Raw genomic sequence first — 18,630 nt, forward strand, 5'->3', positions numbered from 1 at the left:
ATACATTTCATACACCTCAACTTTATGTTTGGATAGTGCAGTTTTCTTTTCAAATCATAATGATGTTCTAAGTCTTAATCTAAATTTTCCTTCATTTTGCCAGCAGAAAAGTCAAGCAAACAACATACACCCTCATTTATATTACAGACCCTGAAGAGGTCATTAAGTATCATAATAAAAGATGAGTGAATGAAAGCCACTGGAAGCTGCCAGAGTGATGGTGAAACTGTGAGCAATAACTGTACAATTATCCATATAGCAGCTGATACTTACATTTTAATTCTAGATTGGTTAGCACTGTTCCTGGATCAACTTCAATACCTTCCATATATTCTTCCTGCATTGCAGTATGCTTTTCATCTTCCTCCATTAATACTGAAAAAGGTAATTAAAAAAAAAAAGAAACAAAAGTTAAAGGCTGTTAATATCAGAGCAATTAACTGTTAACAAGGGCACTGTTCCTAATTATTGGTGTTCAGTGGAGCAATGCTGGTACAAAGTAAACCTGCATAACAAATCCCTAGCAATTCATAAAGACTAATTGTGACAACAACCTGTACACAGTGTCTTGCCCCATTGTGTAGGCATTGTACTCCATGTATATAGTATCATAAGTGAGTACTAGGCTAGCAGCCCTTGTGGACTACTTTAAGCCTAGCCAATTTCCCTTTCAAAGGGGAGAGTTAGACTATGCACCTGTAAGGTTAACACCTTAACCATTACACCAACCTCCAAACCTAGACAAATAATCCCCTTTCTGCAGTTATATGTGATTTCCCAAAGCAGCTCCATTAAAATACTGGATAGGCTGTAAAGGTTACGTTATCGGACATTGACTATGTAAAATATCATGGTACTGTATGCACTTAGTTGAACAGCAACTCCTCTCCCTATTAGTGTAATGCTCAGTATACAGAAAAGAGTAACGTTAGTGTACTGCTCAGTATACAGAAATGAGTAACATTAGTGTACTGCTCAGTATACAGAAACGAGTAACATTAGTGTACTGCTCAGGATACAGAAATGAGTAACATTAGTGTACTGCTCAGTATACAGAAATGAGTAACATTAGTGTACTGCTCAGTACACAGAAACATGTAACGTTAGTGTACTGCTCAGTATACAGAATAGAGTAAAGTTAGTGTACTGCTCAGTATACAGAAATGCGAAACATTAATGTACTGTGCAGTATGCAGAAATGAGTAACGTAAGAGCACTGAAAAAATCTAGCTACAAAAGTATGCAACGCATCCCTGCTGTGCTACCATACAACACAGTCCAGTACAGTAGTTGTGGGTGGGGTGGAGGGGGGGGGGGTAATGGACTAATAACATTGTACTACCACAGTGTACAATGCACTCCTGTATACAATTTATAAAAAAGTCAAAACATTTGTACATTATCATTAAGGACCGTGAGCCATGCCTCTGAAGTGAAATCCTGAATGGCAGTGTACAATACAACGAGTGCTCACATGCCTACATGTACTATAACTGCCTGTGAAAACCAGGGAAAGACAATGTCCATAATGCCTGATTTTTACCCCATACATTTTATATATTCTTACGTGCAGATGTAAAGACTGATTCGGTTATTGTTGGTGGCACTCACTGCACTATTTAGGAAACATTACATAAAAAGGCATCTGTCTGAAGGTTAAGACTCCTCACATTAAAATGCAGTTTGACATTTTATATTGACAATTTGTAGTCTTGCACTTATAAGGAGTGATGGAAGGTGTTGCAATATCTTGTGAATTCAAATACACATTAGATGGTGCTATATTCATGGACTGACTACTTATCAGATGCAGTGCTTAGTCCATTTCTAGCCCCAACTGTATTGTTACAGTCCTGTTTCCTGGTTGCCAGAACCAGATCTGCTAAATGAGTTATTCAGACTGCTGCTGATGTTTGTCATGGAGTTTAGATTATTTATCCAATAAATGTGGTTGTTTCTAACTATTTATAGTATAAGTCACAATGTGATATTCTCCTGTCCCTCATATGATGGCCAACCTTCAGTACTTATAACTCTTAATGTGTAACATACTTAGTCATCTGTCTGATAGTTACTTAGAGATGTATATGGGCAAGTATAATTTCATCCACCAAGTATACCTCCACGAGCTCAATGCTAATATAATGTCTGTAGTGAAATGCATTCTCTTTTATTAATTGCATCTCTTTATACTGCAGTGATCTATATTGTTACATTCTAACTTATATTTTTGCAGTTTTCCCTCAGTTAAGACTGAAGATGGTCAGCTGCGATCAGTGTTCTGCCCTTGTTCACATCATTCAACTGTTTAGAGTTTTGTAAAATGTCCGATTTTTAGTGTCCTCCTGATAAATTCTTTTTTATTTCTATCAAATCATTAAGGATTGAAGTAATTAAATATGACAGACATTTGAGTTTCAGTCTTTATATCCTTTAGAAATCATAGGCTAATACAAAACCTATATTTCTAGCAGCTTAACATTCTACGTGTAGTATTTAAAACCTGTCCTCTATTTTGTGTCTTTTTATCCCCATTACTTTTGACTTTGAACAAAATTCTTGTGCTAAGAGGTTTAGAGGTATACCTTGTTAACAAATTCAAATAAATAAAGAGATAAATAAACTCCCACAAGTGGAATCCCAGCAGAAAATAGTCTGCTGAGTGTTTGCTTAAGGTAGGTATGCAACAGACGTAACAAATTAACTAAAGTAAATAAATAAATACATACATGCACATTGGAGTTCTGCAAAGAAATTGTGATTGTAACTACATTTGCAGCAGTAGCAGTTTGTCTCAGGCAGAGTGGAACAATTTCTTTCGGCAACACTCAGAGATGTTAGAGAAAGCAAAAACCCATGGGGGTCCTGCACTAGGAAACTTGTTGGATATGACATGGTGGAAAAATTCTCTTCTTTCCCACCTGAAGGAATGGATGTGAGGAAAAATGCAGGGCCAGGAGCAAACATTCCTGGTCACAGGATGTCAGCAATAATCTAAAATATCCACTTTCTAGCCAATCAGGTATTGCAGTATCCTTAGCAGCACTGTAGCTGGAACAGGACTGCGAGGTTGGCTGCCCACAGGAATGTAATTGGTATGACAGAAGAATTGGAACTGGTGTATGAATGTAGTATTAAGGAGCCATGGTTGAGATAGTAGCTACTTAAATTAATTGTACTATTTGCTTCCACAGTGAGTATATGTTAGTAGTGGTTTCAAATCTCAACATTGATGAACAGTTTTTGTTTGTTTCTTTTTTTTTTTTTTTTTTTTTTTGGTGCTCCAGTTCTTCAACATGTAAATAGGGGCTGGGGTCCACTCAGGTCAACTGGCTCCCAATTCCCAATCTCTGATCCTTTGATGATGCCATTCTTGAAAAGAAGGAGCTGAAATGGAAAATTCCCCTTAATGCCTACAATTTGCCTGGACCTAATTTTGCTCGTTTAACAAAAAAGTACATGCATATGAAAACTGTGTACACCACATATCTAAAGGTTATATGTGAATATTGCTGGCCAGTGCCTGGCTGTAAGAAATAGCTTGATACAGCTTGGATAATGCAGAGCTTTATAGCTTAACTAAAACTGTGCAAGACAAAAATAATTTCATTTATATGTATAGTGTCTTTCTTACCTTTTTGTACTAAGAACCATTTCTTATAATTACATCTATCCTGTATGATGCCCTTTTGCTGATGAATTGTATGCATACCTCTCAGCTACCCAGATTTCTGCAGAATGTCCAGATTTTTGCCTCATATTTTTGTTTTTTTCCTCATAAAATCTGTGGTTTTTGAATGACAGATATTTGAATTTCAGGCTTCATATCTTACAGAAAATGCATGGCAACACAAAACGTTTTACTCTAGCATATTTATAAGTTTGTAAGAGCAATACATAAAATTTGTCCCTATTTTTGGGCCTTTGTCCCCCCATTACTTTTGGCTTTATCCAGATTCCTTGTCCCTAGTGACTGATAGGTATAACTGTACATCCAATTGTCTCTAGGGGTGGATAGCTTACAGAACCAGCTTCTATTTATGTGGATCATCAACTAAAGAAAGTTTTAACCAGAGCCGCTACTGTACTAAGGGATACCACAGTTTTTAGATGCTCTGTATTGTTGTGTGCAAACACTGAACAACACCATGGATCTTATTATGGTTACCATGGATGTTAAAAATCTATTTACAGTAATCCCTAATGACTATGGCATTGCAGCTGCTAAGGAAATTTTAAGACAGAGTGATGTTCTAGATGGCAACACTGCTCTACAGGTGTATCTACTTTTGGATATTATACTTGGTAATAAAAAGAAGTTATATTCTTACCATAACGTTCCATGCGAGTTGCTCATCTTGCCTTTGTTCTTTACACATGGTCTGTCGGCCTCTTTCCAAGCTCAAGATCTTTGAGTTAGCTCGAGGCACAGTCCCTATCCCATGATGCTCTCCTACCAACTCCAGATCTAGTTTGCCGAACCAGCAAGAAAAAACACACTAAGCAACCAATTATTAACAATGTACAAAGTACATAACTATTTACAATAGCTAAACAATAATCTGGTTGGAAAGAAGGACATTAGCAAGACCAACCAGACCACCAGTCATACCTGTTCTTCCATAACCTGGAGGGGGAAGGTGGGAGGGAGTGTAAGAACAAAGGCAAGATGAACAACTCACATGGAACGTTATGGTAAGAACATAACTTCTTTATGTGAAGTTGTTCAATCTCGCCGTTTGTTCTTTACACGTGGGTAGCGTCCCAAGCACCCTAATCCTGGGAGGCTCATGGGAGTATATTCCTGAGAATGGTGGAACCAAAGGAAGCCCTGTCCCTGGAGGCCCTGTCCACTTTGTAATGAGTGATAAACATATGAGGTTTGGACCAAGTAGCAGCTGCACAAATGGTGTCCAAAGGTAGACGGGTTGCGTGGGCTAAAGATGTAGAAACAGCCCTGGTAGAATAAGCTTTCACCTCACGTTCTAAAGATTGTTTAGCTGAAGAATATGCAAATTTTATACAATCAGCAATCCATTTGGACAATGTAACTTTGGATACCGACAAACCTTTCTTATTGTCTGCATAGGAAATGAATAGTTGATCAGATTTCCTAAATTCTTTTGTTCTGTCTAAGTAAAACCTTAATTGTCTGGGAACATCAAGCTTATGTAACATGTATTCCATTCTATTAGCATGATGTCTGAAAAAAGTAGGAAGGTCAATAGACTGGTTCAAATTTGCCTCGCAGCAGACTTTAGGAAGAAAGGTAGGATTTGTTCTTAAAGACACTCTGTCGGGGTGAAAGACTAGATATGGGGGCCTGATAGAAAGTGCTTGTAGTTCAGAAACTCTATGAGCCGAAGTAATAGCCACTAGGAAAATTGTCTTCCAAGAAAGGAACTTGAAAGGACAAGATGATGCAGGCTCAAAAGGTGGAAGAATTAGTTGAGACAGCACCAAATTCAGATTCCAGGGAGTAACAGGATGTCTGATAGGTGGCCTAAGGTGATGAGTCCCTTTCAAAAAGGCTTTACATAATCTGTGGGACATAATGCTTGAGCCACTGCATCCCACATGGAAGTTAGATATGGTAGCTAATTGAACCCTTATCGTAGAAGCTGCAGCACCATCGTGAAAGAGTAAAGTCAAGAATTCCAGAATACTATGAATAGGGACAACATAGGGATCATTACCATGCTGAGAAGCCCAATGAACAAATCACCTCCATTTGCTATTATAAAGTTTCCTGGTGGAGACTTTGTGAGAGGAAACTAAAATATGTTCAACCACTGGAGACAAATCATGTGACCTAGCTAGGTTGGGAAGTGGAGCAGCCAAGCTGTCAGTTTGAGGGAGACAAGAGAGGGATGAAGAATTCCCAACGAATGAGCCAGAAGGTCTGGCACTGGGTCCACAACCCAAGGTTCTTCCACTTGGTATTGCTGTAGGAAGGGGAACCATATCTGCCGAGACCAAAATGGGGCAATTAGAATAACAATCCTTCTCAGGCTTTTGGCTTTCTGTAAGAATCTGGGAATTAGAGGGATTGGAGGGAAGGCATATACAAGACCCGAGGGCCAATTGTGTACAACTGAGTCCCTTGGGCTGTCCTCCAGTGGGGGGTACAGGGCAAAGTAGCTTCTGCATTTTGCATTCATAAGGGATGCAAAAAAGGTCGCAGCAAGGCTGACCCCATCTGCAGAATATTCTTTCCGCCACTCGTTCTTTGAGGCACCACTCGTGGGGCAACAGAATGGCTCTGGTCAGTTTGTCCGCTATCACGTTGGATGACCCGGGTATGTGCATTGCTATCACAAAGTGCCCAGTGGATACAGCCCACTGCCAAAGTCTCAGGGCCTCTCGGCATAAGGAGTAAGACTTGGTTCCCCCTTGCTTGTTGATGTACCAGACTACTGACATGTTGTCTGTCTGTATTGCAATCGTCTCTCGAGGTAGAGAGTTGTGAAAGTGTTGCAACGCTAGAAACACCGCTCTCAACTCTAAGACATTGATGTGCAAATGGGATTCCATGTCTGACCAAGTGCCCCGGACAGTTCTTCCCTGAAATAGCCCCCCCCCCCACCTTATCAGGGAAGCATCCGTGGTCAGTGTGGCTGTGGGAGGGGGAAGTATAAATGGGCGACCTACAGTAACTTGGTAGCTGTTCAACCACCAAAGAAGGTCCTTCTTGCAAGCATTTGTCAGAATAATTTTGTGTGACATTGGAAGCTGTTGATAAGACCACTGTGTGAATAATAGCCATTGGAGTATCCTCATGTGCATTCATCACAGAGGAACTGCTATGAGTGTAGCTGCCATGGTGCCTAACAGCTTCAGAGCCTGGAATGCCGGAACTCTCCTTTCCATTAACAACTGGGACACTTGACTTCGCAAAGATATTACTCTTTCTAGAGGCAATCTGACCAGGGAGGTGGTGGTGTCTAGATCTGCTCCTATAAAGGAAATATGCTGCAACAGCAATAAAGCAGATTTTTTGTAATTTAAGGTTATGCCCAACCTGGAACACAGGTTGCTAGTGCAATCTCTGGCGCAAATTAGTTGATGCCTGGTGGTGGCGGTCAGGAGCCAGTCGTCGAGATATGGAAACACCCGGAATCTTGACCACTGCCATACATTTGGTGAACACTCTGGGGGCTGTGGTGAGACCAAAGACTGGAATTGGTAGTGACTGGCCCCCAGCCGGAAACACAAGTGATCTCTGGATGGCCTGGCCATTTTGATGTGGTAGTACACATCCTTAAGATCTATAGAGCACATCCAATCGCCCGTTTCGAGAAATGGAAGTATCGATTGAAGCATGACTATCCGGAACTTTTCCTTTTTGACAAAGGTATTTAGTTTGCTGAGGTCTAAGATGGGCCTTCAGTCCCCTGTTTTCTTTGGAACTAAAAAGAACCTGGAGTAAGTTACGGATCCTATCTGGTCCACCGGGACTGGCTGGATGACTCTTTTTTTTTAGCAGCCTTTGAATTTCTATGGTTGCTAGATTCTGCAGACTGGGTGGAATGTCTGGGATTCTTGTACGAATGGAAGGGGATTCTGAAAAAGGAATGATGTAACCTCTGGTAATTAGGCTTTTTACCCAAGAATCTGATGTAATTCCTAGCCAGGCGTCAGGGTATAAAGCTAAGCGACCCCCAACTGCCTCCAGAGCAGGACAGTTGGGCCTCCTCTCAGGAGTGCTGATAGGGCTTGTCAAGGAACTGCTCGCTGTTACCCTGGTTCTGCGGACCCCTCTCTGCCACCTGGGTGGCATCTACCATTATACCCCCCCCTCCTCTGCCCCTGGAGGGGGGTTCACTATGTGTGTTCTGGAAAGCTCCTTGGGACTTTCAGAACCACATTTTTCCACCTTTCTGCCCTTTGGGGTATGGTCTAGTGGGGGTGGAAAAACAGACTCATATGGCAGATAGTCTTTCCTTCCTGCTAACACCTAGTGAGTGTCTCCTTGACTTTAGGCCCAAACAAGGAAGAGCCATCAAATGGGGTATTAACAAAGGAAGACTTGAAGGCTTCCACAAAGGAGCATAAGCGCATCCAGGACTGTCTCCACAGAGCTATTGCTGAACCTGCTGCCCGTTTCGATCCATCGGCTGCATAAGAAATAAGCCGCATGGATGAGTTCACGATAGAATTAAGGGTGTTAAGCTGTGCCGTTACTTTCTCTGAAACAGCATCATCTGTTTTGCCCTGTAGAGTATCTCCAAGCTCTTTGAGGAGATCTCGTTGAAGATGGGTAAAGTGGGTCGATCTCATTGCAAATGTCACAGAACTAAAGATGCGTTTCCCATCTGTCCATAGTCCTAGAGTCTTTATTAGGAGGATGAACAGAAGAAGAGGTTTCTGACATCTCTTTCTTGGTGGCTGCCACCACCACCATGGCATCAACGGGGACTCCCTTCATAAGAAAAGACCTGCCTTGGGGCGAGGTGATAAATTAGTTGGGCCTCCGAAGGACTGGTTCCATAGAATCAGAAGACTCCCACGCCCTTCGAGCGACCAAGTCCATTAATTTGTCAAAGGGTGGAGTAACCCAGGAGGTGGAAGGTTGAGATCCAAAGGCCTTCAGGAGCACCAACTCATCCTCAGTAGGGGTAAGGGACTGCCAGTCACCGCTCTGCCTTAATATTTCCAGAATGTCTGCAAATGAGACATCCTTAGAGGAGGACTGTGGAGACCCTTCTGATTCCTCTAAGTCAGTGTCTGATGTTAAGGATTCCTGAGGGGAATCTAAATGCCTCCTCTTGCACAGTCTTTTTCTGGGGACTTCATCAGTGAGGGCGTCTGGTGAAGTCTCAGTCAAGCAGGGGTCACCCAATGGGGTTACCTGAGGCTCTGGGTCTCAACGCTTGTTGGAGACCTGTGGTGTAGGGACAGAACACAGCCCTTTAGGGGAGGAAGAGGAAAGATCCAAAGAGGTAAGGGTCTTAGCAGACATGACCTTCCGCATGGCATCGAAGGCACCGGTTTCCTGACCCAAGGAGTCCGCTAGTTCTGAAGAAGAAGGCAACCTCCCAGGGGCCAAGACCACAGGCTCTGAACTGGAGGACGTAACTGAGCTCATCTGCACCAAAGCCCCAAAAGGGAGAGTCGGAACCAAAATGTCGGTTCAACTCTCTCCCCCCCAGAACCAGCGAGAGAGTGCCAGCTCTGAGACTCTTCAATCGGAACCAAAGAAGTCAAGGTCAATGGAGCCAAGGGCACTGGAACAGGCCTCGACTCCGAGGGTTCCAACACCATCAGATCCTCTCTTTCCGGCTCCAAAGGCTCAACTGGCCTCGGAGGAGGAGCAGAAATCGTGGGGGGCAGGTTGTAGGCTTCGAATCCAACTGGGTCGAAGCTCAAAGCAATTTGGCCAGGGCCGGATTCACCAAAAGTCTCTGCACCACGTGGTCCACATCGATGTCGGAAAGGGTACCGGAAGAATGGGTCGAAGGAGCTAAAGAAGCCACCAACTTAAGGATCGGGGACTTTAAAACTTCCGACACCGGCTCCGACACCAGCTCCAACACAGTGATTTGGCTCCAAGGTAAGATTTTGGTGCACGGCTCCGAAAGCTGTGGAGCCAGCGCCCGAGTCCTCCCAGAGGTGCTCAAAACAGAAGACTTGTGCTCCGATGACACCTTAGAAGACTTCGACCCCTTCGAAGACTGGAGGTCTGGTCAGTCTTGTCTAATGCTTCTTGGAAATCTGGCTTCAACAGCCCTCTATCGACCAATTTTTTTCACCTCTCTAATAAAACCCTTCCACTGAAGGAATGGCAGATAGAGCAATCTTCTTGTAAATGTAGTGGACCCAAGCAGTGCACACAAGAAACATGGTCTGATGAAGCGGAGTTTATATCCGTGAAAACGCTTACCATTTCATGTAACCTAAATAAAGTAAATCGAAAAGTAATGCCAAGGACCAAGGACTAAACTCCACAAAAGTTTATTCGCTCAACCAGGAGCAAACGAAAATCCACATTAACGCTTTTTATTCACCAACATGTATCACACGCGTTTTCGTCCTAAACCAAGGACTTCTTCAGACAAATTACCATAATTGCCTTTAGTTTAAATACATTAGTCATGTTAAAACAATTTTCCAAGCTCCAGTAAAAACGTTGTTTAAAATTTAAATGAACTAATCACATTATACATCTCATTAATATTGATATCTATTCCATTCCAGTTTAATTGATCCCCTAACCCATCTCATTAATATTAATGCCTATCTCCAAAGTGTTTGAGTGCTTTGATTTCCTAAAGTGTCCAAGTGCTTTCATTTCCTAATAACCTTTTATTTCATTTGTTTATTATATAAAAACCTTTTTAAAAATGTATAAATATATAATTATATATATATAAATAAACATATAAATATATAAATAAATACAAAATTTTTTTTTAAAAAAATTATAAAATTCATATCTAATTTAGTTATTAGTTGTAGTGTTTATTAAATGCTCGAGAACCACTGAACATTTTATAGAGACAAAAACTAAAAATTAAGAATTAAGAAATGTATGAGAGGTGTATTGGTACCAAAATAATTAGTGTCTTTTATACCTATATTCACGGAGCATATATGCCCTCTAGTGTCTATAATGTTAAATTACATGAATTAATTATATTTTGTTAAATAGACAATTTTTTTGTTAAATAAATAAAGTAAATATTGTATTTGCCGTGTTTGGAACCTCTGTGGTCGTTTGTGCAATTACACACAAATATCAGATCGCTGATAACAATATCAAAAAATCAAAACCACAGAACTCCTTAGAAAGTTCAGATCCATGAACTGCAATGACTATGAGAAAAATGTGACACAAAAACATTCAAATACAATAATTCTAAGAAAAATAAGAGGATAGCGAATTAAATTTGACAGAGCCCTGTCAAGTAAATGCAACTCAAGAAAGGCTAAAGGCCTAGGAGCAACCGTTCCAAATTAGAAGACAAAAATATAACTTTCAATCAACTGACTAAACAACAATTATAAGAAATATGAGAAGTCTCACAAATATCAGATCCCTGGTAGTCTAATATGAAATTTTAAATTCTTTAAATATAATAATAAAGAAGGTTACTGGCCCAAGCTTCCTCCGAAGATCGTGTGATCTGTTGCAGCAGCAAACTAGATCTAGGGTTGGTAGGAGAGCATCATGGGATAGGGATTGTGCCTTGAGCTAACTCAAATATCTTGAGCTTGGAAAGCGACCGACTCAGAGCCAATGGATCAGCTCTGAACCCATGTGTAAAGAACAAACGGCGAGATTGAACAACTTCACATCATTGGTTTATACGGCTCTGAGCACTTTTGGCAGAAATGGGGACTGCTACTTCAATATTATGATGGCCCAATGGGAATCTGACTATATTTTCAATGCCAATAATATATGGAGGGACACTATTGTTTATTATGGATGATTTGTTGATGACATTTTTCTCTTGTGGTGTGGCAGTGACAATGAACTTTCTTGCTTTGTTGAGTACATAGCAAATACCACCACTTTTCTGGAATTTGATGTCCATAGAGCCACTCAAGTAATTGAGTTTCTAGATGTAACATTACTACTGGATGATCAAGGAAGATTTAATATAGGGATACAAAAAAGTTAGAAGAACCACCTTCTGCATAGGACAAGTATGCATTCTGCACATGTATACCCACTTGTCATCAAGGGACAGTTACTTCAAACCTCCAGATTATGTACTGATGAAGAAGAATATGTGAAGGAAACTGAAAAGTTAGTAAAATGTCTTCATTTTCATGGTTATAGACAACAAGAGGTCCAACAGGGATGATGTTGGTGATCAAGAATAAAAGGAGGAGTGTGAGGGCAGCACCAAGGATCAAATGGTGGAAAATGAAAAAAGGTGATTGTGAGGTGGAGTTCAGGGAAGAGTAAGACAGGCACGGGGTGGGAGTGAAGAGTTACCAAATAGCTGGGTAATTACAGCACAGCTAGTAAGGGAAATGGTTTGAAAGGTGCTTGGTGTGACATCTGGACAGAGGAAGGAGGACCAGGAGACCTGGTAGTGGAATGAGGAAGTACAGGAGAGTATACAGAGAAAGAGGTTGGTGAAGAAGAAGTGGGATTGTCAGAGGGATGAAGAAAGTCGACAGGAATATAAGGAGATGAGGTGCATGGCAAAGAGAGAGGTGGTGAAGGCTAAGTATAAGGCGTATGAAGTGTTATATGAAAGGTTGGGCACTAAGGGGGAGAAAAGGACCTGTACCACTAGGCTAGACAGAGGTACCGAGCTAGGAAAGATGTGCAGCAGCTAAGGGTGATAAAGGATAATGAGGGAAACATACTCATAAGTGAGGAGAGTGTGTTGAGTAGACGGAAAGAGTACTTTGAGGGGCTGATGAATGAAGAGAATGAGAGAGAGAGAAGGTTGGATGATGTGGGTATAGTGAATCAGGAAGTGCAACAGATTAGCAAGGAGGAAGTAAGGATAGCTATGAAGAGGATGAAGAATGGAAAGGCTGTTGGTCAGATGACACACCTGTGGAAGCATGGGGGTGTTTAGGAGAAATGGCAGTGGAATTTTTAACCAGAGTCTTTAATGACATTTTTTAAAGTGAGAGGATGCCTGAGGAGTGGAGAAAACGTGTTTTGGTACCAGTTGTTAAGAATAAGGGTGATGTGCAGAGCTGTAATAACTACAGAGGGATAAAACTGATCAGTCACAGCATGAAGTTATGGGAAAGTGTAGTGGAAGCTACGTTAAAAAGGGAGGTAATGATTAGGGATCAGCAGTATGGTTTCATGCTAGGAAAGAGCACTACAGATGTGATGTTTGCTCTGAGAGTGTTGATGGAGATGTACAGAGAAGGTCAGAAAGAGTTGCATTGTGTCTTTGTGGACTTAGAGAAAGCATATGACAGGGTGCCCAGAGAGGAGTTGTGGTATTGTATGAGGAAGTTGGGAATAGCAGAGAAGTATGTAAGAGTGGTACAGAATACAGGATATATACGAGGGTAGTGTGACAGCGGTGAGGTCTGTGGTGGGAGTGCCAGATGCATTTAAGGTTGAGGTGGGATTACATCAAGGATCAGCTCTGAGCACTTTCTTATTTGCATTTGTGATGGACAGGTTGACAGACAAGATCAGACAGGTGTCCCCGTGGACTATGATGTTTGCAGATGACATTGTGATCTGTAGTGAGAGTAGGGAGCAGGTTGAGGAGACACTGGAGATGTGGAGATATTCTCTAGAGAGGAGAGGAATGAAGGTCAGCAGGACTAAGACAGAATATATGTGTGTGAATGAGAGGGAGGATAGAGGAATGGTGAGGATGCAGGGAGCAGAGTTGGCGAAGGTGGATGAGTTTAAATACTTGGGATCAACAGTTCAGAGTAATGGCGAGTGTGAAAGAGAGGTGAAGAAGAGAGTACACGCAGGATGGAGTGGGTGGAGAAGAGTGTCAGGAGTGATTTGTGAGAGACAAGTACCAGTAAGAGTGAAAGGGAAGGTCTACAAGAGGGTAGCGAGACCAGCTATGTTATATGGGTTGGAGACAGTGGCATTGACAAAAGGCAGGAGTCAGAGCTGGATGTGGCAGAGTTAAAGATGTTAAGATTTGCACTGGGTTTGATGAGGGTGGACAGGATTAGGAATAAGTATATTAGAGGGTGAGCCCAGGTTGGACGGTTCGGAGACAAAGCCAGAGAGGCAAGATTACATTGGTTTAGACAAGTGCTGAGGAGGGATGCCTGGTATATTGGGAAAAGGATCCTAAAGATGAAGCTGCCAGGTAACAGGAAAAGAGGAAGGCCTAAGTTAAGGTTTATGGATGTGGTGAGAGAAGACATGCAGGTGGTTGGTGTGACAGAGAAAGATGCAGAGGACAGGAAGAAATGGAAACAGATGATCTGCTGTGGCAACCCCTAACGGGAACAGCCGAAAGAAAAAGAAGAAGAAGAAGAAGAAGATGACAGCCTTACTTTTCAGAGAATACTACATCAGAACCAACCTGTCGCCACCCACAGCAAGATAACAGCAAAATAAAAGTGGCCTAAGATGCCTGCTTACATATAGCAGTGATGTCTCACAGGTTTGTGAGATTACTAAGAAGAATTGGTGCATACTAACAATGGATGACAAAATAAAGGACATAGTGGGTGAAGTTCTGAGGTTTTGTTTTAAAAATAAGATGAATTTGAAGAGACTTCTTTGTTATAAGGATGGGGTTCCATCAAAGAAAACAACCTTGACAAATGGGACTTTTCCCTCTAGAAAATGTGGGGCATGTAATTCAGTTAGCAGTAGTAATTCTTTTAGACATCCCGTAACCAAAAGGTTATATCAGCTAAAAACCTATGCAAATTGTAACACCAGAAACATTATTTGTGTAGCTACTTGCACCCTCTGTAATGGGTCTTATGTTGGTTAAGACTAATCGGCAGTTCAAAGATAGAATTTCATGTCACCACAGTGGCATTTGACACCAGAGCTTTGTATAAACATATCCAAGAGAATGTATAACAGAAGTTTATATTCACTGCATTAGAATTAGTATATGTTAATCCTCAGGGTGGTGATTTATATAATAAAACAGAGGTTTTGGAGAGCCGATGGATTGCTGATTTGCAGGCTGATCGGCTCCCTGGATTGCATGGGATGACTCCTTTGAAGCCACTGTTGAAAGGGAGGAGACTTCCTAGATAAAAATTTTAATTTAAATTTTAATTGGCTGCTTTTTGCTTCAAAGGGGAGGGGTACTTGCAGAAATGCATTTTTTAATGAAAGGACGCAGACTTCCTAGATGAATTTTAATTGGTTACCCTTTGCTTTAAAGGGGAGGAGTACTGGCAGTAATGCAGGATCTGATGAAGGCTCTGTGAGCTGAAAGCGCTTATATTTGTTTTTATGCCTGTGCTGGTTTTATGCCATTTTATTGTTTTATTAGTCAATAAATGTTTCTCTGTAGTGGCCTATCTCTGCTTGTTTTCTAAATACTCATAAAAGATCATGCACCCAGACATGTGCTTCCTCCCACACACCTCCTATTGGCTTTCATCATACCTTCTCTCCCACTAGTCAAGTTTTGATGACAGCAATCAGACTTAACAAACCTGACTTCTCTCTTGCTTAGCTACAGGCTAACAGTGTTGCACACTGTTACAGCTCAATTCCTGTTTTTACATAATTCTTTCCCAGTCTTCCTTAATTGGCACTTAACTGTTTTACACTGCCACTTTATGGCCCAGACAACACAAAGCCTTGTCACATATCCAACCATTCTTACTAAATGGCTCAAAAAGCATTTCACTCCAATCTGCAACAATTGAATATTTAACCCTCCTGGGTCAGGGCTCAAAACATTGTATATTCAGCATAAACATTCAATTGGCCCAAACACAAAACATCATTCCCCACAAACACTGTAAAATGTATAATATATCATTTTATACTCCTCAATGTGGGGGCTCTCCCCTATACCTCACACCTCAGAAGCTAATAACTCTATGGTTGCACAAACTCAGACAATCCACACTTAAAGATGTAGAACACATTAAGCGCTAACTGAATGGGACACACCAAACTATAACAATAAAAGCAATTAATGTATCCCAATTGCAAAATCACATAATCCTAATTTCTACCAAAAGAAAAAATATACATGCACTGGTCATTCAGCCCTGGGTTTCTAAGTCGATGCACTACAAAGCTACCATTTCATAACTACAGTCTAGTTGTCCTAATCCTGGGCCTAAAATTGTCAGTCTCATACTAAACCTTTGGCTGATCAACAATGAAATTCAACAAACTGCCTCAGACTTGCTCATATGAAGATAAACATAAGAAGCTTGTAAAACAAAATATATCAACAGGCTGTCTGGCTTGACTTCCATAAACTAGACATTACTACAGTATGCAAAACCGGGCTAGTACTAAACCACAACCAAACAGGTCAATTTTTCCCAGACTATACAATCTACAGAACTGCTAGAACATGCAAAATTAGCAAAGGAATTAAAGTTCTCACATCAAAGGACATGGATTGTTTAGCATGTGTAACAACTGGGACAATAACACAAGACAAACTGTAATAATCACTGCCACCCTAGGAGTAAAGAAAAAAGACATTACCAAGGGATGAATTTATATACAAGGTAACTATTTATCCATTCTGTTTGAAGCACACACTGAAGTTCAGACAACATCAAAATAGAATAAAGTTAAATTTCATTTTCATTGCTCCAAAATAGCAATTTTGTTGAATGAATAAATAAGCACTGTCAGTAAAACTGGGTAAAATATTAATCTTTGTTTCAGAAAGGTAAATCTTTAGAGCATCTGAGTGTCTGAAACATGCCTGATTTGATAAAAAAGAGACTGTGTCATCATTGATGCACCCTGTTTTCTTTTTATTCAGTCTGTGCCTTAGGGTTTCAACCTCAAATAAGGAATAACAGGTATGCAACATTTATATTAGGTTCCTTGTTAGACTTCTGGCCATTGTACTCTTTCTCTCTGCTCATAATAAGCATTCATATTTATTCATGTTGACAACTTCAAGAACTCAAAAAGCAAATAGATTTCATACTCCTCAACTTTATGTTTGGATAGTACAGTTTTCTTTTCAAATCATAATGATGTTCTAAGTCTTAATCTAAATTTTCCTTCATTTTGCCAGCAGAAAAAGTCAAGCAAACAACATACACCCTCATTTATATTACAGACCCTGAAGAGGTCATTAAGTATCATAATAAAAGATGAGTGAATGAAAGCCACTGGAAGCTGCCAGAGTGATGGTGAAACTGTGAGCAATAACTGTACAATTATCCATATAGCAGCTGATACTTACATTTTAATTCTAGATTGGTTAGCACTGTTCCTGGATCAACTTCAATACCTTCCATATATTCTTCCTGCATTGCAGTATGCTTTTCATCTTCTTCCATTAATACTAAAAAAGAAAAAAAGAAACAAAAGTTAAAGGCTGTTAATATCAGAGTAATTAACTGTTAATAAGGGCACTGTTCCTAATTATTGGTGTTCAGTGGAGCAATGCTGGTACAAAGTAAACCTGCATAACAAATCCCTAGCAATTCATAAAGACTAATTGTGACAACAACCTGTACACAGTGTCTTGCCCCATTGTGTAGGCATTGTACTCCATGTATATAGTATCATAAGTGAGTACTACGCTAGCAGCCCTTGTGGACTATTTTAAGCCTAGCCAATTTCCATTTCAAAGGTGATTGTCAGACTATGCACCTGTAAGGTTAACACCTTAACCATTACACCAATCCCCAAACTTAGCCAAATAATCCCCCTATCTGCAGTTATATGTGATTCCCCAAAGCAGCTCCATTAGAATACTGGATAGGCTGTAAAAAGTTAAGTTATAGGACATTGACTATGTAAAATATCATGGTACTGCATGCACTTAGTTGCACAGCAACTCCTCTCCTTATTAGTGTAATGCTCAGTATACAGAAAAGAGTAACGTTAGTGTACTGCTCAGTATAGAGAAATGAGTAACATTAGTTTACTGCTCAGTATACAGAAACGAGTAATGTTAGTGTACTGTTCAGTATACAGAAATGAGTAACGTTAGTCTACTGCTCAGTATACAGAAATGAGTAACATTAGTTTACTGCTCAGTATACAGAAATGAGTAACGTTAGTGTACTGCTCAGTATACAGAAATGAGTAACGTTAGTGTACTGCTCAGTATACAGAAAAGAGTAACGTTAGTGTACTGCTCAGTATACAGAAATGAGTAACATTAGTGTACTGCCCAGTATACAGACATGAGTAACATTAGTGTACTGCTCAGTATATAGAAATGAGTAACTTTAGTGTACTGCTCAGTATACAGAAATGAGTAACATTAGTGTACTGCTCAGTATACAGAAATGAGTAACGTTAGTGTACTGCTCAGTATACAGAAAAGAGTAACGTTAGTGTACTGCTCAGTATACAGAAATGAGTAACATTAGTGTACTGCTCAGTATACAGACATGAGTAACATTAGTGTACTGCTCAGTATATAGAAATGAGTAACTTTAGTGTACTGCTCAGTATACAGAAATGAGTAACGTATGAGCACTGAAAAAATCTAAGTACAAAAGTATGCAAAGCATTTCTGCTGTGCTGTTCTACCATACAACACAATCCAGTACTGCAGTTGTGGGGGGAGGGTAATGGACTAACAACATTGTACAACACTGTGTACAATGCACTCCTGTATACAATTTATAAGGAAATCAAACCATTTGTACACCATCATTAAGGACCATGAGCCATGCCTCTGGAGTGAAATCCTGAATGGCAGTGTACAATGCGACATGTACTGAGTGCTCACATGCCTCCATGTACTATGACTGCATGTGAAAACCAGGGAAAGAATGTCCATAATGCCTGATTTTTACCCCATATGTTTTATATATTCTTATGTGCAGAGGTAAAAACTGATTCTGTTATTGTTGGAGGTACTCACTGCACTATTTAGGAAACATCACATAAAAAGGCATCTGTCTGAAGTTCAGACTCCTCATATTAAAATGGAGTTTGATATTTTATACTGGCACTTAATTTGGAGTCTTGCATTTATAAGGAGTGATGGAAGGTGTTGTAATATCTTGTGAATTCAAATACAC

General features: G+C 40.4%; 1 protein-coding gene across 2 annotated transcripts in view; it reads right to left on the reverse strand.

The window, feature by feature from the left end:
* Positions 1-18,630, reverse strand: part of TMC8 (transmembrane channel like 8) — an 829,418-nt gene that overhangs the window by 650,244 nt on the left and 160,544 nt on the right. Inside the window, exons 2-3 of one of the 2 annotated variants that reach the window (XM_044068179.1) lie at positions 16,830-16,931; positions 274-375 (exon numbers count right to left, since the gene is read on the reverse strand). In XM_044068179.1, the coding sequence (XP_043924114.1) occupies positions 274-375; positions 16,830-16,926 (199 nt within the window). In that variant the 5' untranslated portion in view covers positions 16,927-16,931. The remainder of the gene's footprint in view (positions 1-273; positions 376-16,829; positions 16,932-18,630) is intronic. The other variant, XM_044068180.1, reaches the window with a different exon arrangement.

This window comes from Protopterus annectens, chromosome 4.part0 (assembly GCF_019279795.1).
Source record: "Protopterus annectens isolate FY-2018-M chromosome 4.part0, PAN1.0, whole genome shotgun sequence".
NCBI classification, from domain to species: Eukaryota; Metazoa; Chordata; order Ceratodontiformes; family Protopteridae; genus Protopterus; species Protopterus annectens.